At 48.2% G+C, this 23,839-nt stretch overlaps 1 protein-coding gene across 13 annotated transcripts in view; it reads right to left on the bottom strand.

Annotated features, from left to right (window-relative positions):
* Window positions 1-23,839, bottom strand: part of ZNF532 (zinc finger protein 532) — a 108,644-nt gene that overhangs the window by 49,871 nt on the left and 34,934 nt on the right. For all 13 annotated transcript variants that reach the window (XM_053205767.1, XM_053205768.1, XM_027069071.2 and 10 more), the window contains one exon: window positions 8,184-10,546. In XM_053205767.1, coding sequence (XP_053061742.1) covers window positions 8,184-10,529 — 2,346 coding nt within the window. In that variant the 5' untranslated portion in view covers window positions 10,530-10,546. The remainder of the gene's footprint in view (window positions 1-8,183; window positions 10,547-23,839) is intronic.

Here is a 23,839-nt window from a genome sequence, read left to right as displayed (position 1 = left end):
GCATTTGAGTATCAATTATTAAACCTACAGCTGTCAGTTCTTAAATACTTCACGGAGAACAGGGAAGCTGCTCCACCCATCTGCCTACTCCCCCAAAGCAGGGATTCTTATCATCACACAGGTGGGAATAAAAACCTCCAACCAGGCCAGACTTACCGCCGTTACAAGTCAAGGGCACACGGGGCTCCATTTTCATTGCACTGCTGGGTTGCGCGTGGCGGGGCGAGGAAAAGGATCCACCCAAGGTTCTCTGCCAACCTACCCTCTCCTTAAGCTGCTTGCTCCTCTGGGCGACGGGCAGACACGGGCAGGGCAAGCCGGGCCAAGCGTGCCTGGGGTCCCCCTGCCGTCACGCGTCAGAGTGTGACGGGATTCTGTGACTTGGGTTCTGCCTTGGGGAATGTGGGGCCGTGGGCCTTGGGCTCAACCATACCTTCCAACCCAGCTCTTAGCAGAGACCTGCACCAGCGGGTGTGCTGGGCATGGGGCCGGTTCATAATAAAGTGGCACTGTTGACTCTCGGGGGCAATAGTTGGGAGGGCAGAATTCAGCAAAGGCCACCGAAACCTTACTTCACCTCGATGCACTCTCTTAAAGGTTTCCAAGGCTAAACACGCACGTGCGGGAAGGCGCTGGGAGGACATCCGGCGCGTGCAGCCACGGCTGGGTTAACAGAAAGACCTTTTGCTTCCGGGACGACCCGTTCAAACAGCAACAGGGGGACATCTAAGTGGGGAGAAACATCTAAGTGAGGAGAAACGGAGAGATGAACGGGTGATGGTGGCTGCACGCAGCCAAGAAAAAGGCTGTTCCCAGGAGCAAGGCTGGGGTCTTCAGAGGCGGGGCTCCCCAGACGACAGACGGAAAAGACGAGAGTCACCACCTCATTCCTAACGGCTCTCGCAGGTCGGCTAAGGACGAGGCTATGCGCTCTGGGCAGGGGAAATGCCTGAGATGCAAAGACTTCGGAGAGAAAGCCCGGGGGGTCAAATGGGTGGCTGTCCTCCCAGGACACCTAGTTCCAAAACTCGAACGAGAATCACAGGCTGGAAGCCTCAGGCTGAGCCTAACGACGGAATCTGTCCTTGAAGACAGAGCAGCCGCACGGGGTGTTTTCAGAGTGAACAGAAGTACCTTTCCCTCTTCCTTCCACCAAGCACAACTCCTGGACATCATCTACGAAACAAACACGAAAAGACTCTAAGAGGCCTCCGGCAGGCTGGCTAGGAATCTCAGGACCCTAGCAATGACACGGTGGGGAGTTCTCTGGGTTTCTTTGGTGTATCCCCAGTTTGGAGCTGAAGAAAGCGGCAACTCGGAAACACCAACAGGTAGAGACAAAAAAGAGAGAAAGTCCCCAACAAAAGCCCGCTATTTCTGGTCAAAGCAGCAGGAAAGGGGCAGACTAACAAGACAGAAACCTTTTAGACAGTTACTGCTCCACTCCAGCCACGTACCGCAGGAAACACTGTGGCCCCACACCCACCATGCCAAGTGCAGGTACAGCCCAGACCTCCACCCTTTCACAGCTGGGTGTTGTCCCCACACCCAGATGGTGGCAGAGAGAGCCAGTAGGGAAGTGGGGCTTCCACCCCTACCAGCCCAGATGGTTTAAAAAAAACAAAAAACCAAAAAACTCCAGGCCCAGACGGTTTCACTGAAGAATTCTACCAAATATACATACACATATATATATATATATTTTTAATGAATACTAACTGTACAGTCTCTTCTAGGAAAGAGAAAAGAATTCCTGTCAGTGCATTATTTAAAGCTAACATTAACCTGTCCAAAACCAACCAAAGAAAGTTAAAAAAAAACTACATGAATTCACACGTAAAACTCTAACACAAAATATCAGCTGATAAAATTCACGACATATAAAAAGAATTACATAGCCTGACCAAGGGGAATTCATTCCAGGGATGCAAGGCTGGTTCAATACCTGAAAAGTCACCCAAAACATGGACTCCAATAAATGAGTTCAACGAAGTCATGAGGTACATGACGAATACAGAAAACTTAACTGCATTTCAATATATCGGCAATGAACATGTGAATGCTGAAAAGTACAATACCATTTACAATTGTCAGGAAGGAAAAGAGAGAGCAAAACGACACTCAGAGGACATGTATGACGAAAACCACAAAATGATAACAGAAATCAAAGATCTAAATAAATGGAGAGACATTCTGTATTCATGAACTGTAAGACTCAACACAATAAAGATATCAATTGTCCCCAAACTGATATACAGGTTTAATGTAATTCCTATCAAAATCCCAACAAGATTTTTTATGGAGATGGACACGGCTATTCTAAAATTTGCATGGCAAGACAGAACTAGAATAGCTAAAAAAGTGTGAGTGTCAACTATCCTTTTATTTAAAAAAAAAAAAAAAAAACTATTTTGAGGGAAAAAAAAGAATAAAAACTGGAGGTATCTGTGTTTCAAGACCAAGACTGGATTTCAAGGCACTTTACAGTCACTACAATCAAGACTGCGGTGTTGGTGGAGGGACAGACATGTTAATCAACGGAACAGAACACAGAACCCAGAAATAACCACACACAAATATGCCCAACTGAGGCACGCCTGGCTGGCTCAGTCGGTAGAGTGTACAACTCTTGATCTTGGGGGTGGGAGTTCGAGCCCCACGCTGTTAAGTATAGAGCTTACTTTAAAAAAAAAAAAATGCCCAACTGATATCTGACGAAGGTGCCAAGGCAACTGAACAGAGGAAAGACAGCCTTCTGGACAAATAGTATTAGGGAAAGAAGACGTGCATCGGGAAAACAGACAGCAGCAGAAAACTCAGTGTTAAGTCTCATACCTTATACAAAAACTAACCCAAGTGGATTGTGGTCTTAAACGTGAAACCTAAAACCATACAACATTCAGGGAAAAAACACAGGAAAAAATTTTTCAGAATCTAGAGCAAACAACAGACTCAACGCCAAAAGCACAAGCTCTAAGAGGGAAAATTGCGCTGGACGCCCCCAAAGCTGAAACCTTCTGCTCTGCCGAAGATCTGCTTAAAGATGCAAAGGCTCAACTGTACTTCCGTAAAACCTTCTTAAAAGATGGACAGACAAGCCACAACCGGGAGGAAAGACTTGCAACCACATACCCGACAAAGGACTAGTATCTAAAATACAACAAGAAGGGGCGCCTGGGTGGCGCAGTAGGTTAAGCATCCGACTTCAGCTCAGGTCACGATCTCGCGGTCCGTGAGTTCGAGCCCCGCGTCGGGCTCTGGGCTGATGGCTCAGAGCCTGGAGCCTGCTTCTGATTCTGTGTCTCCCTCTCTCTCTCTGCCCCTCCCCTGTTCATGCTCTGTCTCTCTCTGTCTCAAAAATAAATAAACGTTAAAAAAAAAATTTTTTTTTAATAAAAATAAAAATAAAAAATAAAATAAAATACAACAAGAAGTCTTAAAACTCAACAGTTAAAACACACGCACTCAACCTAATTAGAAAATAGGCAAAAGTGACATTTCACCAAAAAGGATATACAGAGGGCACATAAACACATGAAAACTATGTTCTAGGAGCACCTGGGTGGCTCAGTCGGTTAAGCGTCCGACTTTGGCTCAGGTCATGATCTCACGGTCCGGGAGTTTGAGCCCCGCATCGGGCTCTGTGCTGATGGCTCGGAGCCTGGAGCCTGCTTCGGGTTCTGTGTCTCCCTCTCTCTCTGCCCCTCCCTGGCTCGTGCTCTGTCTCTCTCTCATTCGTAAATAAATAAATAAACATTAAAAAAAATTTTTTTTTAAAGCTGGTGAGGATACAGAGAAACTGGACCACTCATGCACTGTCCGAGGAGTAAGAAACGGTTCAGCCATTCTGGAAGAGTTTCTTAAAAACATACATGTGCAACCAGCATACGACCCACCAGTTGTCTACCTGGGCTTTTATCCCAGCAAACTCAAACTTAGGTCCACACAAAAACCTGTGCACAAGTGTTTATAGCAGCTGTATTCAAAATTCACCCCACGCTGGAAACAATGCAGACATCCTGAGAAGACTGAAAGGTGTACACCCTGCGGTCCAACCTTGGATGGACTACTACTCAGTGGTTTGAAAGAACAAACTACTCATCCACGCTAGAACCTGGGTGCATCTCCAGGGAAGGAGCCGGTCCCCAAAGGTTACATATGGTGTGGCTTCATTTATAAAGCATTCCTGAAATAACACCACCTGTAAAGATGGAGAAGAGATTAGTGGTTGCTGGGGGTTAAGCAGCAGGTAGGATGGCTCTAAAAAGGCAGTATGAAAGTTCCCAGTGGTTATGGAAATATTCTATAGGTTCACTGCAGTGATGTCTATATCCTGTTCTACAGTTTTGCAGAGTACTACTGGGGGAGAGTGAATAAGGGATACACAGGATCTCCGTATTGTTTTACATGAATCTAAAATCATCCCAAAATAAAAAGTTTAACTTTATGGTGCTTGGGTGGCTCAGTTGGTTAAGCATTCAACTTCCTCTCAGGTCACGATCTCACGGAGCATGAGTCTGAGCCCCACATCAGGCTCTCTGCTGTCAGCCCAGAGCCTGCTTTGGATCCTCTGTCCCCCTCTCTCTCCACCCCTCTCCTGCTGGTTCGTTCTCTCTCTCCCTCTCCCTCTCCCTCTCTCCCTCTGTCAAAATAAACAAATCAACTTAAAAAGAAAAAGTCTGGGGCGCCTGGGTGGCTCAGTCAGTTAAGCATCCGACTTCAGCTCAGGTCATAATCTCACAGCTTGCAAGTTCAGGCCCCGCGTTGGGCTCTGTGCTGACAGCCCGGAGCCTGGAGCCTGCTTCAGATTCTGTGTCTCCCCCTCTCTCTGACGTTAAAAAAAGTTTAAAAAAAAAAAAGTTTAATTAAGAAAATTCAGTGATTTGAGAAAGAAGACCAGAACGTCAGCACAGAACACTGGAGCAGTAATCAGGTAAAACTTTGACATGATTATGGTAATTATAAGTAGAGGTGGGGGGGGGGGGCAGGGAGGGGGGTAGGGAAGGCAGGGAGGAGGGCAGGAAGGACATTCCCGCTGCTCGTGAAGTAGTACACCTGTCTCTAGGCCTGGTCAAGTCAAAAGCTGGCAGGCGATGAATGAGGAGTCGTGGACCTGTTAGTCCTGCGAGAGCCCACCGTCGCGCCCTTGAACCTTCAAAATCAACAGCGGCAGTAGGGTCAGTGCAGGAGTCGGCTGTGGATGGTTCCCTAACTAAGACTGCTGTGCAGGCGGGGGGAACCCTGCCCGGGGAAGGGCTCGGGAAAGCCAGAAGAGAAAGCCGGCAGCTTGCAGGCACAGGACTAACCTCCCACTGGATTCCCATTCCAGAAGGAAGAGCCGGGGTGGAGCCACAGGGGGGTCCCTACTCGGGGGAGGCAGTCCACTCTCTCAGTTCACGGGTGGATCACCAAGAACGTGGAGGTCAGAAGAGAAAAGTACACGTTTTAAATACCTGGCCGTGGCAGGCAAGAGGGGAAAGACGGGGTTCGCGAGAGAGACTGGTACTTGAGGTGCCATTAGCTCAGCTTCCACATTTTGTTAGAAGACGAGTGTTAAGTGCCCTTCTCAGGGAGGCACTTCTCAGGGGCACACAGCCAGACTGGTTTTTCCCAACGGAAGTCCACAAACTGTGAACTGGCCAAGAGTCTCGTGAATGGCAAAGCGGAGAAGACACAACGAAGAACCTTCCCTCTTCTCTCTTCTGTTCTTCCCGTCTGCGGCCCCAGCTCTCCCACCAGGGTCACCTGATCCCGCACCGGGTGACAGCAATGGGTGAGGACCCCTCCTGGCTCCCGCTGCATTTGAGGCCAGCACAGCAACAGCCATATGGATCTTACCAACGTCCCGGACTATGGAACAGACTCGGGGTGGGCTTAATTAAACCGAGCGCTGACGAAGCGGCAACGTTCCCACAGACCACCGCGCAGGCTGGGCCGCTGAGCCAGAGACAAGGCTGGCCGCCTGGGTCTGTGGGAGAACCCTCCTCTGGCCTAGTCGGAGAAGAACGGCGATGAAGAAGGGGGGCCTTCTGGGCAAGGACTCCAGTAAGAGAAGGGGAGATGGGGAACAGGAGGAGGAGACCATGGGACACGTTTATGTTGCCAACCAGTCACGCCTGGATGTGCAGGCAGCCTAGGCTTCCGAGTATAAATATGAGCTGAGTGGACACTTAGCCAGGCAGAGGTGGGGAAAGAAAAGACAACAGAGGGCGGTGGGGGGGAGCGGAATAAGGGGAACGTTCAGCTCAGTGCATATTTGGCCCTGGAGTTAGCTATTCTGCCATGACTCATTCCGAAGTATTCCAGGTGAAACACGTGAGCTACTCTATACACTTGTCCCAGCAAAACGCAGAAGTCGAGGCAAAGCGACCACACACACACACACACACACACACACACACACACACACACACACACACACAAGATGTAAATCTCCTTCTCCGAGGGAAATCTCCACCCCAGTTTGACGCTAGTTTGGCTGGTGAGCCTCAACGGTCAACGGAGAACAAAAACTAGGGGAATACACGGAAGAAGGGAAAGTCCTTTCTCTCAGCCCACGTCCTTTCCCCTTCCAAGAAAACAAAGGTTCCCCAAGAGAACAGACTACGGGAGGGCAGCTCCAAATGCCAGATCCTGACCAGCGCGCACGGGTGAGGCGAGACGTGAGGAGAACCCTGTGAAGCCAGGACTCACCCTGCCACCCCACGGAGAGTACCAGCAGACGTAGAAACAAGGCAAGAGAACAAACAGAATGAAAGAAATGGGTTTGTTTGTTTTTTTTAACTCTATCCTTTTAAGACGCGAAGAAACAGGACCCTTCTGATGAAGCAGTGACGAGGTCACAGGGCACCCAGAAAGACCCCAGGTGCTGTCACAAGGACACAGTAGAAGAGCTATGTCAGCCGCCGCCTGCCCGAACTAGTCGGCCGCTCTGTGGAGTGCTCCACTGTCTGGGCCGAGGACACGTAACGTCCAATGCTGCAAGGATGCTCTCAAAACTCTCTACCATTTCCACCTCCACTAAACTGCAAATCCAGAGAACAAAAAATTGAGGTATTCTTGATCTTTTGTTCCCCAGACTCAAATCCTACAAAGAACTCAGCAGCGGCCCTTGAGGAAACCGATCGCGGCAGCTCTAAGAGACCTCTGGAGCACAGCATCAACCTCAGGCGACAAGACAGCGGCAAATAAAGGAAAGCGGATCACCCGTGGGTCTTCACAAACAGAAGTCCGAGCCAGTAGTGGCGCAAACTAGCACCCCCTTCCAATTTCATGAGTTTCCTCGTTTGGACAATAAACCATACAGTCTCCCTAGCCTGAATTTGGTTCATTCAACACGTTCAGTTAGTTCCAAATGGTAAGTATCACGTATCTGTAAAACGCACTGATCGATCCATTGGCCAAATGGTGGCTCATGGAGAGAAGACGAGGATAGGAGATAAAAGGGCTCACTGACGTCCACTGTGACCTGCATGTCACCAACATCAACCTACACCTCAGCGCCCAAAAAGATAATAAATAAATAAAAATAAAAATGAAAAGCTATGAAGAAACGCGAAGGCATTCTGTTCAAGCGGAGATGGTTTTCCACTTGCAGGTTAAATTCATCATACTGGGGACTATTACTGAACGTACTTCTGGACCAACGTCTCTCGTAAGCAGGCACACCATGTTAAGTGGGTACCGATAACGATAAGTCTGTTTAACTGTAAAGGGCAGTAATTGTAGTAACAGGAATTTTTTTTAATCCCCAAACTGTCATTAATAACCAGGAACGCTGGTGATGTAACCTGATTTGAACACCTGATACAATGGCAGGATACTATAACTGGCCCCATCTCAGACCTCCCACACATATACCGGTGACCCAACAATTAAGAACGCGTTTATCCCACATCTAAGGCGCCATAACTCAACTAGTACAGAGAGTTTCTGTCAAAAAAGACCTCGTCTTCCAAAGACGTTGTTTGTAAAATGAGACTCGTTATTTCAACGTTGTTCAAGCCTCCGAAGACAATCCTTTCCCTCGTGCGCTCGCGCACACACACGCACGCACGCACACACACACACACGTGCACTCCCATTTATAATTGAGTTCCCACCCCTAAAATCAAGGGCATCGTCTAGAGCACTCATGTCTACAGATCTGTCACCGAAACACCAAAACGTAAGGGATACTCTACTTGTCCACTCGTATCTGCAGCCTGCTGGAAGTGTGTGGCCAGCGACGTCTCGTCCTGGAAAACTTCGTTACACTCCAAACATTTCAGACTATGCCTGCAGAGCTTGGATGGGTCTTCGTCTAGAGGCATAGCTGGAATGATGGGTGTGCTGGAGGGAGCGGATATGACTGTCCCGGTGATGCCAGCCTGAATCTTCGTTACAGTGTGTGTGCCGGCTCCCGCGGAGCCTGGAAGAGCAGAGGACGAAGCGGAAGTATTGCTCGACGGAGAGACAATCATCTGATCGGCTGGGACTGGCTTTAAAATCAAGTGGGAGCACTGCATCACAACCCCCTTCTCCTTGTGCCCGCGGGCGTGGGAAAGGAGACTGCACTTGTTGTAAAAAACGAGGTTCTTTGTACAGTGGTTACACGTCACTTCGATGCGCACGCTGCGTCGGTCGTAGTGCTGGGTCAGACTCTTCTCCAGGGCAAAGGAGTCGCCACACTCCAAGCACTTGTACCCGCGGGTCGGTAACGTGATGCCTGCGTTGGCAGGAGGACTGAGGTTGGGGATGTAAACTGGGACCGGGTTGACGCTGCTCAGCACCTTGTTGAAAGCTTCCACCACGGAACTCTGCAAGGAGGACACCACCTGGACCCGAGACACCTTTTTGGGTGGTTGCGAGGCGGCTGCATTGATTATTGCCTGCTTTATTTGCTGCTGAGGTTTGGTTAGCACTTGGCGGAGCTCGGAGGTGGCCTGGGCGCCCTGAGGCAGAAGGTTAAGGTTGGCGAGGTGCACAGTCTTTGGCACGAGTTTGGCGTTGGCCAGGCTGGATGCCGGCACCACAACGGTTTGCTGCTGGATGGCATTGGCGGCTTTGATGATGGCGCTGCTGGCGCTCTGAACAGAGGCAGCAGATATGACCGTGGCTTTGACCGTCGTGTTGTTAGCGAGCTTCAAATTAATGACTTGGGATCCCGCCGTCTTCACGGCGGACACTGGGAGGAAGGCGGTTGCCACGGGCTTGATGGTGACCTGTTTGGGGGTCAGCTCCGCAGGGGCGACTGCGTTGGTGACCACCGCCGACTGCAGAGGCGCCCTGGGCGGGGAGGAGAGGACGGCAGCCGAAGCCGGAGAGGACAGGAGAGACGTCACAGACGCCATCACAGGCCCCGCCTGCTCGGAAGGCTTTTTTCCAGAGTCGAGATCGACCTCTGGCAACACCCTCGTCACTGTTCTCTTTATTTCCCCAGAAGACGTCTTAATGGTTTTTATGCGGACTTTGGGGATTGCTGGTGTCGACCCTGCGGGAGAGGACGGAGACCCCTTGCTGCTGTTCTCACTGGAGATGCTCCTGGGGCTATCGGGCTGCTTCAGGGACACTTTCTTTGTCCCATCGATGAGGCTCTGGGATTCAGGAGACTTCTCCATGGCTCTGGGACTATCGTTTGCTTCTTTAGGTAACGGAGAGGCCCCCTGTGATTCGGTCACCGGTTCCTTGCAGGAGTCGGAAGCAGCCTTTTTAGCACTAAGTGCTGCTATTGCAGCTATACACGAGGACAGCTTGGACGATGGCTTTGACCTCGACAGCGCGACGCTGCCGAGGCTGGGTTCACTCTTCTCCGAGCTCAGCTTCCCGTCGTGGGCCCGGTTTTCAAGCACCTTTTCAGAGTTTTCCTTCAGCTTATCCTCTGCTTTTCTGGCTTTGAAAGGTTCGTAAACACTCAGATTTATGGAATTTGTTTCTGTCTCTCTCTTAACGACTCTGTTTTTATCTACATTGCCTGAAGGAGAGATTCCAGTTTTGCTCAAACCGTCCCCTCCGAGCGCCTTTGGCTTGTCATAGTCCTGCTGGGCGGCCGACCCCGGCAACACGTTCGCCCGAAAACCGGAACGCACGTCCTCTTTGTCCGGTGGGTCGTCCACTTCGATCTTCTCGTCGTCGTCAAACTCTTCAGCGCTTGAGATGGGGCTAAACTGGCTGAACGTGGAGTCTTTTAAAGTCCCCTCCGAGGCAGGCGCATCTCCTTTCAAGGACTTCGATCCATCTTTGCCGTAACTGTCGAGAGAGGACGCGGTGAGAAACCCGTTGTGCAAGCCGTTGCCAGTGGGATTGTGGCCGTCCTTCTCGGCGCCCTCGGAGGAATCGATGTTCCGAACGTTCTTCACGATGACGCTGACGCCCACGTCGGAAGAGGACGGTGTGTGGGAGTCCTCGTCGCCATGGGCGTTCTGCTTGATGTGGCTTTCCTGGTCCTCGTGTACAGACTCGATAGCTGCTTTCGGATCGACCATGTCTGGGATGTCAAATGCTGCCAGGAGGTCATCAAAGTCTGGGGTCTTCATATCCCCCATGGTCATGAATTTGATCAGATGTTCTGTTAAGCGAACAGAAACAATTCCATCAGCAAGGAAAACTTGGTAACGATGGGATAAATATCCCTATGGGATTTACACAAACACAGTGACGATGACCGGGAGAGAGCAAGTTGGTAACTACCCTTCTTACAGCGAGGGGACTCTGAGTGAACAAACGTCCAGAGAACGTGGGTAAAGCCTGGGTAATCACAGCTTCAAACTGATTTCTCCAGAATGCCACACAGCATTCCCAGCATGGCACCTCTCTAACAAGAAGGAAGCTGACTGGAACCGGGACGGCACGAAGAGTAGGTTTCGACGTAACACCCAGAAAACTTGCCATGCATCACTGGACTCATCACACTGTCTTCACAAAAAGCTATTCCCGAACCTATTTCGATCTCAACACCATTCGATTCTCCTGGCAAAATCAGCACGATTATAGTCACCACCACGTTTGGCCTCTTGCATTAAAAGGAATATATGACAATCAAAAAAGAAATCAAAAAACCAATTACAGATCTCGACCCGCCCACGGAACAAAGGAGCATCCCAACCCATCACATAATGTCTACTGCTAATAAAGTTCCACCTGAGAGTTAAAAAAAAAAAAAAAAAAAAAAAAATCCTAAGGAGCTTATTCCATCCGTTTTTAGAATCCTACTTTCCTCTATTATGTTAGGGAAAAAAATACTCTCCTGGCAGAAAAGTATAACGTCCCTTCTTTTTCCCTCTCTGGTTCACTGCTTTTAGTGGTTAAGGTAACACACAGCCATTTCCTGATTGCCACTCATCCAGCACAGTGGTCCACGTGGCTGTGGCGGCTGAGGATGACCCTGCCATGACATTGTTCTCAGCGTGGAGCAACATGGACCCCAGGGTGTGGCAGAGCCTGGGAGAAGGGAGGTCTTCTCCTCTGCACTGGGGCTAGATGGGGGCGGAGAACATTCTGTGAATGTCAGCAACGCCCTGGGCAGTAGGAGGACACAGTTTTAGGGAAATGGACAGTCACGGCCATTACTACAGATGAAGGATCGATTACAAACACGTGAAATGCTTGGGGTCTTTAAAGGGCACCCTTTGCCCACCTGCAGAGGACACGTAATCAGATGTAACTCCACTGTGAGAGAGATCTCCCTCCTGCCTGAACCCCAGAGCACTCCACCTGTTTCCAGTATTTTCTGGTATGCAGCACGGCATACATTTGTCTCTTCGTTCCTACTAGCCTGTCAGCTGACTGAAGATGGCAATGTCTCACTCACTGTGACACCATAAATGCTACATGACTACCACGCCACAAAGTCAGGCACGAGCACACTGGATTTCTAACCGGAAACCGGGCCTAGACCCAGCCCCCGTCACTGACTAGCTCTGGGATCCTCAGGAAGGAAGGGAATCTCTAAGGGCCTATTCCCTCTCCCTGCAGTGGATGGAGGCAAGCAACCAGGAAGAGAGGAAAAATAGGAAACAAAAAAACCAATGTAGAAGGGAAGGGGGCCATAGCTAATTTTAGGCAACATTCCATGGAAGAATCAGCCTGATTTATAGATACATATTCCGAGACTCTTTCCTTTTTTTTTTTTTTAACTTTCTTTTTTATTTTTTAAAATTTACATCCAAGTTAGCATATAGTGCACCAATGATCTCAGGAGTAGATTCCTTAGTGCTCTTTCCCCAGTTAGCCCATCCCACCTCCCACACCCCTCCAGTAACCCTCTGTTTGTTCTCCATATTTAAGAGTCTCTTATGTTTTTGTCCCCCTCCCTGTTTTTGTATTATTTTTGCTTCCCTTCCCTTATGTTCATCTGTTTTGTGTCTTAAAGTCCTCATATGAATGAAGTCATAGGAAATCTGTCTTTCTCTGACTAATTTCGCTTAGCATAATACCTCCAGTTCCATCCACATAGTTGCAAATGGCAAGATTTCATTCTTTTTGATTGCCGAGTAATACTCCATTGTATATATATATATACCACATCTTCTTTATCCATTCATCCATCGATGGACATTTGGGCTCTTTCCATACTTTGGCCATTGTCGATAGTGCTGCTATAAACATGGGGGTGCACGTGTCCCTTCGAAACAGCACACTTGTATCCCTTGGATAAATGCCTAGTAGTGCGATTGCTGAGTCATAAGGTAGTTCTATTTTTAGTTTTTTGAGGAACCTCCATACTGTTTTCCAGAGTTAGACTCTTTCCTTTTCAATACTTAACGGCTGTTCCTCATTAAAATCTGCTTTAAATCACTGAGAGATTGTCTTGCACATTTTATTAAAGTATTTAATGACTTTTTTTGGGTGGGGTGTATAATCTGTAAAAGATCGTGCATTCCTAGCAAAAATAACTATACCGGGGTCAAGGTAGAATTTCTACTGAGGTGACAATATGCATCCCCGTGAAAATTCACATAAACCACAAATCCATCAGCAGTACTAAGACATCCCCCTCAGCTTGGTCACTCACTGTGGGACACATCCAAACCCTTCTAATAATCTGGATGGGAAAAACTACTATTAAAGATGAAATCTGGGGCACCTGGGTGGCTCAGTCGTTTAAGCGTTCAACTTCGGCAGCCTGGAGCCTGCTTCGGATTCTGTGTGTCCCTCACTCTCTGCCCCTCCCCCACTCACGCTCAGTCTCTCTCTCTCTCTCTCTCAAAAATAAAAATAAAAATACTTAAAAAAAGAAAAAAAAGATGAAGTCGGGTGGTGGGTATTAAGGAGGGTACTTGTTGTGATGAGCTCTGGATGTTGAATGGAAGTGATGAATCACTGAATTCTCCTCCTGAGACCGACATTGCACTGTATGTTAACTCACTAGAATTTAAATAAAAATTTGAAAAAAAAGAAGAAAAAAAATCATACAGATGAAATCAACACGCAGGTTCGACAGGGATGAGCTAAAGAACAACTCACCTTGCGTTCACATGTCTCAGAAGAGAACTAAGAAAGTCACCGCACTTTCCCTAGATGGTCGGCTTAGCCCAGAGGAAACACCCCGGGGCCAGCACTGTCTCAGACAGGTGCCTGTGGGACCGGACAGGAAACAGTGTATCCCCAGCATCAAACTAGAGCCCAGATAAAAGGTACGGAGGGAAAAAAACATCAACAGTTCTAGGCTAATATCGTTGTGAAAATACCCATGACGAGGCACGTCTGTGATTACGGTCTTCCTTTCAGAATGAAATTGAACATTTAAACTGCAAAATACAGGAAATGCAAACTCCATCTGCCAGATAATACCCACGAAAGAGTCCACCCACTTAGGAATAATCCCTGAATGTCACTACTGTTATTTTTAAGCAGCAAACTACCGTCACAAATGAAAACTCACCATCAAATCACCATTAGCAAAGCATCCGTCCCTGTGGTCGAACTTTACCAACCATGTTGATCAACGTTTATAGATCGAGGTTCTTAAAGAACTCAAGACACAGAATCATGAACTACCACCCAACTCCCACCGGAGGTGAAATGGTCTGAAAACTGTTTTGTTTTTTAGTTTTTTTAATGTTTGTTTATTTTTGAGAGAGAGAGGGAGAGCACAAGCAGGGGAGAAGCAGAGAGAGAGGGAGACATAGGGTCTGAAGCAGGCTCCAGGCTCCGAGCTGTCAGCACAGAGCCCGACGCGGGGCTCGAACCCACGGACCACGAGATCATGAGCTGAGCCGAAGTCAGACGCTTCACCGACTGAGCCACCTAGGAGCCCCTGAAAACTTTTTTTAAGTCACCACTTATCCAAAGCTTGGACCCAGGCTCTAGACGTCCCTGGTGGTGACTAGGCTCTGCCTCAGTCTCCCCATCCCTTTTTTACGGTGACGCGGGATTTATGACACGTGCCCTCCTCCTGTAATTTGGGTAAACAAAACACATCATCCAGTTCCGCATCTTTCGTCCCAGAGGGCAGTCAGCTCAGGAACAAAAAGAACGCAAGAGGCCATTCAAATGCCCACGGGTGATGGGCCCGGGACACGCAATCCCAAGAAAGGATGAAAGGTCCTGCGTGAAACAAAGCTTGTTGAACAAATGAGAGCCCGGATCCGCAATGTAGCTGGCAGGTACCCAGGAATCCTTGGAAGGTTAGTAAATGGATCTCACCCTCTTCCTCTCCAGTTTACATGACAGGGACCTGCCATTCGGGCTGGAGGATGGTGCCCACCACACTGCCCGTATCTCTTCCTATCTGCCCAACTAAAGCAGAGTTAAGGTTAGGAAAACCCCAGAGAGGAACCCCGGGGTGGGGGAGAAGACATTCCTGACACAGGAGCCACTCGTTCTCTGCGGTAAGGTGCCCACACACCCTGCTCTCCTGTCCACCTGTGTCGCTTCAGTTGGACACTTTCTCTTGCGGGAAGAGGGTGAACTTGAGGGTGAAACAATGGGACATTTCGAAGAGGTAAGAGGGAATTAGCAGTGGTTCTGAAAACCAGGAGTCAGCCCTCCTAGTTCACCTGAAGGGTGTGAAGGTTGAGGACCCAGGACAGGCAGGACGGCGTGAGGGCAGGGCCCCACAGGAGCAGCCGTGCTGTCAGAAACCTAAGCTCACCCGGCGGTGGCCTCACCTCTGCGGGCTTGTAGAGTCGTGTTAAGGCCTCACCTCTGCGGGCTTGTAGAATCATGTAATGAATCCCGCTCTCTGTAACTTCACACTTCTTCTATGGTTTACAGAAATGTTTTCCATCCCCACAATCACGCGGGCCTCTTAGCCGTTCCCTTCCCGCATTCAGGAAGGCCAGAGCAAATTTTCCACTTGGAGGGGAAGAAGATGTTTCACTCCCTCTTCACTTCCCCGTTACATCAGGGACAAAGAGTGAGGTTTACATTTGAAAGTGTTCACCATTTTTCACCCCAATTCCTAGGTACCACTGTTTTGAAAATGTTACAAAAGTAAATTTCAGACTTCTCTTTTAAAAGGTAATAGGGGCACCTGGGTGGCTCACTGGGTTAGCATCTGACTCTTAATTTGGGCTCAGGTTATGATCTCACAGTTGTCAGATCGAGCCCCAGGCTGGGTTCTGCACAGGCAGCACGGGGTCTTGGGATTCTCTCTCTCCCCTTTGCCCCTCCCCAGCTCGCTCTTTCTCTCTCTCTCTAAATAGGTGATCTTTTATAAAAGAAAGGTAATAGAGAAAGGACTGACTTTAGCTTCTCCTTCCCTGCACAGCTTGATTATCAGACGGAATTAGCTTTACTGTAACAATGCCTTTCATTTCATTTGTACTCTATAAAACATACCTTCCTTCAAAGGCACTAATAGTCTTTTAATTTAAACCTAAACCCCATATGAATAACCTATAATTCACTAACAGCATTTGCGCTTAATGTAGAATGCCCTTTCACCCAAAGACAGTGAAAGTATCTGCAGGGAGAATGCGAGGCCTGTTTACAAAAAAGGAAATTGAAAGAACTCGGGTCTGTCACATGATCACTTGATTCTCTCCTATGACACAGACCAAACATTTCCTTTGTTACCAAAGCCCTAAAATTATAGAAAGCTAGTTCGTCTTTGTTGGCAAAAGTCCAAAGTTACCAAGTCAAAAGAAAGATTTAAGAAAACCTTTTTCACCCCTTCATCATACTTCTTACACTTTCCGATAAAAGAAACTTCTTCGTGGAGCAGTTTCCCAGTTTTAAACTAGAGAATGGCAGCGTACAAGGCCCAGGTGTCACCTTCCCAGTGAACACTAACTTCAGATAATCCCCAGGGATGTGCCTACATGAGCCTGACCCGGCCTAAATCCAGGCCTGACCCGGTCCGGGCTCTGCCTCCAAAACGGATATGCAAAGTCAATCTGAGCAGTGAAAACGTCGGATTTCCCGTTTAAATGCGGAAACTAACCTTTTCTTCCATGAAAACCAGTAAACTCTGAATCATCATAATCCCAGTATATACTGACCACCTTGTAGGTATTATACAAACTTTCCATAGAACAACTAAAATGATACAACGTCTGTTATTCTTTTGGGGAGACCACATTTGTCACTATTTTCTAGCACTGTGTGGACACTGAAGCCCTTTTTAAAGAAATAATTCAAGGGGCGCCTGGGTGGCTCAGTCGGTTGAGCGTCCGACTTCAGCTCAGGTCACGATCTCGAGGTCCGTGAGTTCGAGCCCCGCGTCGGGCTCTGGGCTGATGGCTCAGAGCCTGGAGCCTGCTTCCGATTCTGTGTCTCCCTCTCTCTCTGCCCCTCCCCCGTTCATGCTCTGTCTCTCTCTGTCTCAAAAATAAATAAACGTTACAAAAAAAATTAAAAAAAAAAAAAAAAAGAAAAGAAATAATTCAACAGAGTAATGAGTCTAACATATATTTCTAACCCCCTTACCTTTCCTTCTAATACAAAATGTTCTTGGGTGCCTGGGGGGGGCTCAGTTGGTTGAGCGACAGACTTGGGTCTCAGGTCTTGATCTCATGGTTCCTGAGTTTGAGCCCCGTCTACATCGGGTTCCGTGCTGATAGCACACAGCCTGCTTTGGATCCTCTGTCCCCCTCTCTCTCTGCCCCACTCCCACTCATTCTCTCTCTCTCTACCCCCCCCAACTGAACATAAATATATATAACATACATGTTAATATATATTATATATACATATATATAACATTCTTACAACACGTTAACATTAAGCAGTGTTTCGCATTCAATTTGCTCCTCCTAGAAAATGACTCTAGCACTCCTGGTTTTTACCAAGTCTTCAAAGACATAAATGGGACTTGCTTTCTCCTGGCTGCCCACATTTTCCCCATTATCCTAGCCTGCAGACCTTTGGTTCTTCCTCTATCAACAGCACCTCTCTCACCTTTAGTGTTCTCTGGGCTCCCCACCATTATATCTCCCATCCACAAAAGGAAGGAAAAAAAAAAAAAAACAGGGGAAGAAAAAGGGAAGGGGAGAAAGAAAGAAATCGCATCCCTTTATCCTCAACTGACCTTCTGCCTTCCACTTCTATCCGTCCCACTTGAATCTGAATTGCTTATAAAAGAAAAATATTTTCTCACTGCAATTCCATTCCAAATACCAAGCAGGTTCAGTTACACAGGTCGGCCCCGCACTTCTGCACTTGGCCTAAACCAGCTGGGAAGAGATGTCTGTTTTGTGGTGTTTCCAAGAACGGGAAAAAATCTGATCAGCTCAGTCCCTGGAGCAGCTGTTAAGAACCTCTGCCTTGGGGCCCCTGGGGGGCTCAGTAGGTCAGCGCCCCACTCCTGATCTCGGCTCGGGTCACGATCTCAAGGTTCCTGGGCTCAAGCCCCGCATCGGGCTCACGTCGGGCTCACTGCTGTCAGTCTGTCAGCCTGTCGGCACAGAGCCCGCTTCAGATCCTCTGTCTCCGTCTCTCTCTGCCCCTCCCCAACTCACGCTCTCCCCCTCTCTCTCAAAAAATAAGAACGTGAAAAAAAATGATCGTAATAAAAACACCCACGCACACATATACACACACATACGCACCAAAGTGTGCACAGCTCAGAAGAAAACCAAGCAGTAACAAATGGATCTAAGGAGAATCTCTTAAGAATTACATGCCATTTGAAGGCTCCCTGCAAGTGACAAGATGCTAAAGGAAAATGTTCATTCTACCTTTTCCCTCCACACTCATCAGACCCTGATGAATCTTAACAATAAGCCAGAGCACCTGGTAGGTCTACAGGTTTTTCTGCAGCCACAGGGTGGAAGTGTGACCTGTGGCATCACCACCTCCCACCTTTCTGCACTGGTTGGGGGTCTGGTTATGCACCCACCACTCCCCCCTCCAAGGGCAGAAGCACATTTTCTACACAGCCTACACCAGGGTACCATGTGGTGTATGAAAAGACACTTTACACACAGGGTGAAAAGAACACAATGCATGTGTTGTTGATTCTGGATGAATTAACAAGAAATTAGTAGATATGGTTGCTATTTATCCAGAATAGATGTTCACTTGTTTCACTAAATCCTCATATTAATCTCAGTATGATCCTTGCATCATTTCTCGATACACAGATACTTTGGCCAAGCAAGTGTGTTTCCTTCTTAATACTGGATGTTCCCGATGTGAAATAGAACCGATGTGAAAGTTCAAAACCCTTCTGGAAATATAAACACAGCACCACTTAATCAGGGCACAACCTTGGGAGATACAAGAATAAAACACAGCAGCTTTCCTGCACATCCGCACTGTCCTCAAGGCTATGCCAGCAGGTTCCTCCCTGCCCTCCTGGCCCGTCCCCTCTCCCCAGCCCTGCAGGAGCAGCCAGGGGAACGTCCTTCCACATAAGCAAAGGGCCTCTACAAACCTCAGCCCTTCCCAAAGCTCAACCTGCAATCCTTGGCCGACGTCCCACGTCACCCCCCTAAAGAAGGTCACCCTTAGATCCAAGCGCTCAAAGCTCAGCCATGAAGGTTTCCTTTGCTTGGCCCACGGAGGCCTCTCCAGCGGCCAAGACGATCTCCAGGGCAGAGAGCAGACCCCTGCACTTATCCCCCAGGGAGCCCCGCCTCCCCCGTCTCACTCAGCTTCACGATGCTCTCTTCCACACTGCTGACTCCCACGCTGCCAGAGGACAGAGGTGGTTCCTCACCTTCCCCCTTCCCTCCTTCCTGCTCTGTCCCTTTTTCTCCCTGCAATTGGCCTCAGAGATGGCAGGCACCAGGGGAGACCTCTTCGGATTCCTGGCATGCTGCTTTTAGTCAAGGACTCGGATCGCTGGGACAAATTCTGTACCTCCGGATCCCTGCTGGCCCCTCTGCGATCCACTCTGCTGATACCACTGCTACAATCCAGGGGCTGCAGGAAGGAATTGGGGGGCGGGGGGGGGGGGAGACACTACTCTGCATCACAATTTTGGGGGTGGACACACACTTCTATGCATTTATTAAAACCCAGAGAACTTTACTGTATGAAAATGGAGGCGGGGAAGACAACCAGGAATGATGGGAGGCCCCAAACGAAAGAGCAACTGTAAGAAAGAACCTAACTACATCACGGTGAGTAATATCGGCATGCAGAAGACAGAGAGAAGAAAAGAACTAGCCGAAGTTAATGGGAAAACGCAATTCTGACTGTACACGAGAGGCTGGAGAGGAAGAAAACCGTGCACATCTTGTCCTCCACAGTCAGTCCCAAAACTGCTGACTGGAGTACAGCCTGTAATCGTCAGTAGTGTTAGATCAATGGCAATTGTTCAGTTTGGATCAGTGTTACAATTATGCAAGGTGGTCAGGGAAAGCTGGGGAAAGGGTACATAGACACTCTTTGCATTATTTTTGCAACTTTTCTGTAAGTTACAATAATTTCAAAACAGTTTCATGAAGACGCATACAATCATTTAATAGCGTGTAGCTACTAAATGACATCAAGCAGGTGCCTCGCAGCTAGAAAACACTCCGTTCCACGGCCCATTCCCAGTCCCCGTTGCCTCGTGCCCGTTCCATCGCCTGTGTCCTTTCCCACTGCCCATGGCCTTGCAGCAGAATTTCATCCCCCAACCGGCCATCTTTCCCTCCCGTGGACCCCGCAGCACCGCCAGGAGGCCACCAGGCTTCCCCCGACTCCCTGGCTCTCCCCTCCTCCCCCGTGGGTCCCGTCAGACTCTGCATCTACCTCTGTTCAAAGGGCAAGGGCAGCAGCTCCCAGGGTCCTGGCCACAGCGCACATACACAGAACTCTGCCATCTCCACATTCAGCCCTAATTCTACCTGAAGAGTCCTCTTTCTGAACCGCCAGTTTTCCACTTGGTTCCCCCAACCATATGACCAAGTGTTCCCTCCCAGCCTGTTCCTCCTGAGTCCCGACTGTGTTATGTCGGTGACACTCACTTTCTCTGGGAAAACCTTGAAAACCTTCGAGCAGCATTTTACACACTGTGACATACACGCAGCTTCCATAGGATCTTATTAGGCTTTTCACAAACACAAGGCTGAAGTAAGCACGCACAGGAAAAGCTGCATTTTTCTACACTGAACAGACTTCCTTTTGGCAGCCAGCTAGTTACGAATATTCTAAGTCTCTAAAGGAGGAACGCAGGAGTCCCCAAATTCTGATCTGACCAAAGGTCCCGTAATGATTTCCCAAAAGGCTCTACCGATTTCTGCTGCTGCCACTATGCATCAGAGTTTCTTTAGGTGCTTCTTGTCCCTCGACTTCATATTAATAATATTAGCAAATGCCTAAGGTGGCAAAAAGGTAACTTACTATATACCAATTTCTACGTTATTGATTATTACGAAGTTTAAACTTTTTCCCACATGGTTTGCTTACCAGCTGTAAGGAGTAGGTGTTCGATGAATAATGGACGGAGGCACGGAGGGACATGATGAACGTCCTATCTACTTCTTTCTGCCGCTCTAGGAAATAACGGACCAACCTACACGCTTTGTCACTGAGCTGATAGTAACAAGCAAGAGCGTACAAAACCCACCCATACCACAGTCCCCGGAACACGTTGGTTTCTATTAACAAACCCTGGTGGAAAGACTGAGCATTTACTGTCCCAGCTACACAACACACAGACAACAGGTGGGAGGGCAGAATACCCCTTCCACACCTACCATCCCTTTGCTCTGACCTCTTTGTGTCAGAAAATTCTCCACCTAAACACAGAGGTGAGCAAACGGTACCTGCACGCGACCCCGGGGACAGGGGACGATTGGTAGTTAGATATTTAGAGAGAAGGTCGTCATCATCAAACACACAGCGCATAAAGCACAGAGAGCAGGAGTGGCCGCTGGTCAGAGAATTTCAAGGGATGTTTCCTACTCTTCTCATCCCACAACCAGACGGGAGACCCACCGCTATGGCCAGGACACCTACCCGGCCACGCATTCAGGACCCACTGTGGAGAACGGTTTGTGATCGCTAACCTTCCTCATCGCCGGGTATCTGGACTTGAGCGAGGGAAGGGAAGACAGTAAGTGGGCAGCACCCTCATCAGGTGGGGAGGCTGGCACTGAGGGGCCCGGGGGGAGGTCCCGCACAGAACCCACGGGCCAAGGAATGAGCCTCAGTCGGGATCAGAGCTGGAGGCTGGGGCTTAAATGACCCGCCAGGTCAGAACCAGAGAGGCAGATGGACGAGATGCCCAGAGCAGAGGCGCAGGGGCACTGCCCTTGCCTGAGCCCACCTGATCTCTACAGCCCCCAAACCAGTGCACAACTACAGTTTACACACACACACACAGCACTTCAGAGTTTGCACCATTTCCCACAAACAGCGGCTCTGTCCTCTGAAATGGTGGGACATTGGAGAAAGTCAAGAGCTGAGAGCTGTGCCTCCTCCGAATCCTCAGCACCCTCCCCACCGGAGCCCCAAGAATTATACAAAACTCTTAAGTTTTGAGTCTTAGTTAATAAAGAAAAAGCAGTCAGGCCCCTGGGTGGCTCAGTCGGTAAAGCATCCGACTCTTGGTTTAAGCTCAGGCCTTGATCTCAGGTTGTGAGTTCAAGTCCCCATTGAGCTCGACACTGGGTGTGGAGTCTATTTAAAAAAAAAAAAAAAAAGAACCACCAATAATTAACGTGATGTGAAGAACAAAAAATAATAATAACATATACCTCCATGTGTTTTGAGACCCACACTCAATAAGAAAGTGGGTCTGGTATAGCGTTTCCCATAAAGATCAAATACAGAAGAAATTACATCCTGAAGATGTAAATGTTATATTATTCCAGCCACCTACACTTTAATCTCCTTCATTTAACTCTGTCACTACTCTTGGCATTCTCTGTCATCGAGGCTAGACTGTAAACTGGGAAAGACAAATGCAAATCTCTAGTTCCCAAGTCCATTTGATTTCATCGATTTATGTTGCCTTCATAAAACCAAACGCTCAAAATTTAATTTTAATGAGTTTTTAACTATCTCCCTAAGATTCACAAATCTGTAAAAATTCTTGGGGCCTATACTAAAAGATACAAACTACAGACCAAAAACATCATCAACCTAAATTCAATCCCGTTAGCCAGATTTCTATCTAGTGTCAATACCGGAGCTCAGACCACATAAAAAAGCAGCTTAACTCCCCACGCAAGAAATAATGATTTTGTATTGACGTAGTTTTCTAAAACCTGAAGCTACACAAACCAACTCTGCACAGTCTTATTGAAAGGTTCGACAAGAGGAAGAGGAAAGTGAGTCATTTGAAACGGTGAGCCCAGGGCTAGGGCAGATGCTTTGCAAAGACCAAAAGTGGGGATACCCAGTACACGGATCTTGGTTTCTGACACCATTTTCCACTAAAAGGAACCAGGGTTCCTTGGAGAAATGGCTGATTCTGGGATCTGGCAGGAAATGCACGAGAAGAACCTGGGGCACCTTGGGAGTGCCAGGAAGTAAGAAAGTGCCCCAAAACGAAACAGCTACATTGACAGGGGCTTGTCAAAGGAACACACAGATCAACTGAAAAAGCTCCCAATGGCCAAAGCTTGTACAATTTGAGCAACAAGTAAAGCAATACTGGATTATATCTCAAAGTATAAAATAAATACCCATGAGTCCGTAATGATAGAAATGATTAAAATAGGGGAGCCTGGGTGGTTCAGTCGGTTGAGCATCTGACTCTTGATGTCAGCTCAGGCAATGATCTCTCCTTCTCCCTCTGCCCCTCTTCCCTGCTCACGCTCTCACTCTCAATCTTTAAAAAAAAAAAACAAAAAAAAACCGGGGGGGGGAGGCCTGGGTAGATCAGTTGGGTGAGTGTCCGACTTGAGCTCAGGTCGTGATCTCACTGTTCTTGAGTTCAAGCCCCGCATTGGGTTCTGTGCTGACAGCTCAGAGCCTGGACCCTGCTTCGGATTCCGTGTCTCCCTCTCTCTTTGCCCCACCCTCACTTGTGCTCTGTCTCATTCTGTCTCTCAAAAATGAATAAACGTTAAAAAAACAATTTTTTTAAAGATTGAAAATATAAATGGGAGAAAGCAGACAAATCTCCTGTACAGAGGAACTCCAAATAACTTAATAACTTATATAGATGCCCCGTCCTTATGAAGGTGAAAAGTAACTCCCCACTCCTTATGTGACTTTCTTCTAAAGAGGACGGAATGGAAAGGGGAAAGAAAAGAGTAAATTTAGGGCCTGACAAACACTCTCTGGGCCAGGTGACCAAGGTCAACATCAACAGTGAGGACTCACATGGATAGCACATCCCCTTGATGTGACGAGAACACATGTTATCCTAGAAACATATTCCCCCAGCCTCACCACGAGAAACACACTGGACAAATGCCAATTGCTGGCCAGTCCACAAAATGCCTGACCACTACTCAAAACGCTATAAGGTCATGAAAAACCAGGGGAGCCCGAGAAAGCATCACAGCCAAAAAAAGACTAAGGAGATGTG

This window comes from Acinonyx jubatus, chromosome D3 (genome assembly GCF_027475565.1).
Source record: "Acinonyx jubatus isolate Ajub_Pintada_27869175 chromosome D3, VMU_Ajub_asm_v1.0, whole genome shotgun sequence".
Lineage (NCBI taxonomy): Eukaryota > Metazoa > Chordata > Mammalia > Carnivora > Felidae > Acinonyx > Acinonyx jubatus.
Note: the sequence above shows the minus strand (reverse complement) of the source record. Positions and strands in the feature narration are given on the sequence as shown.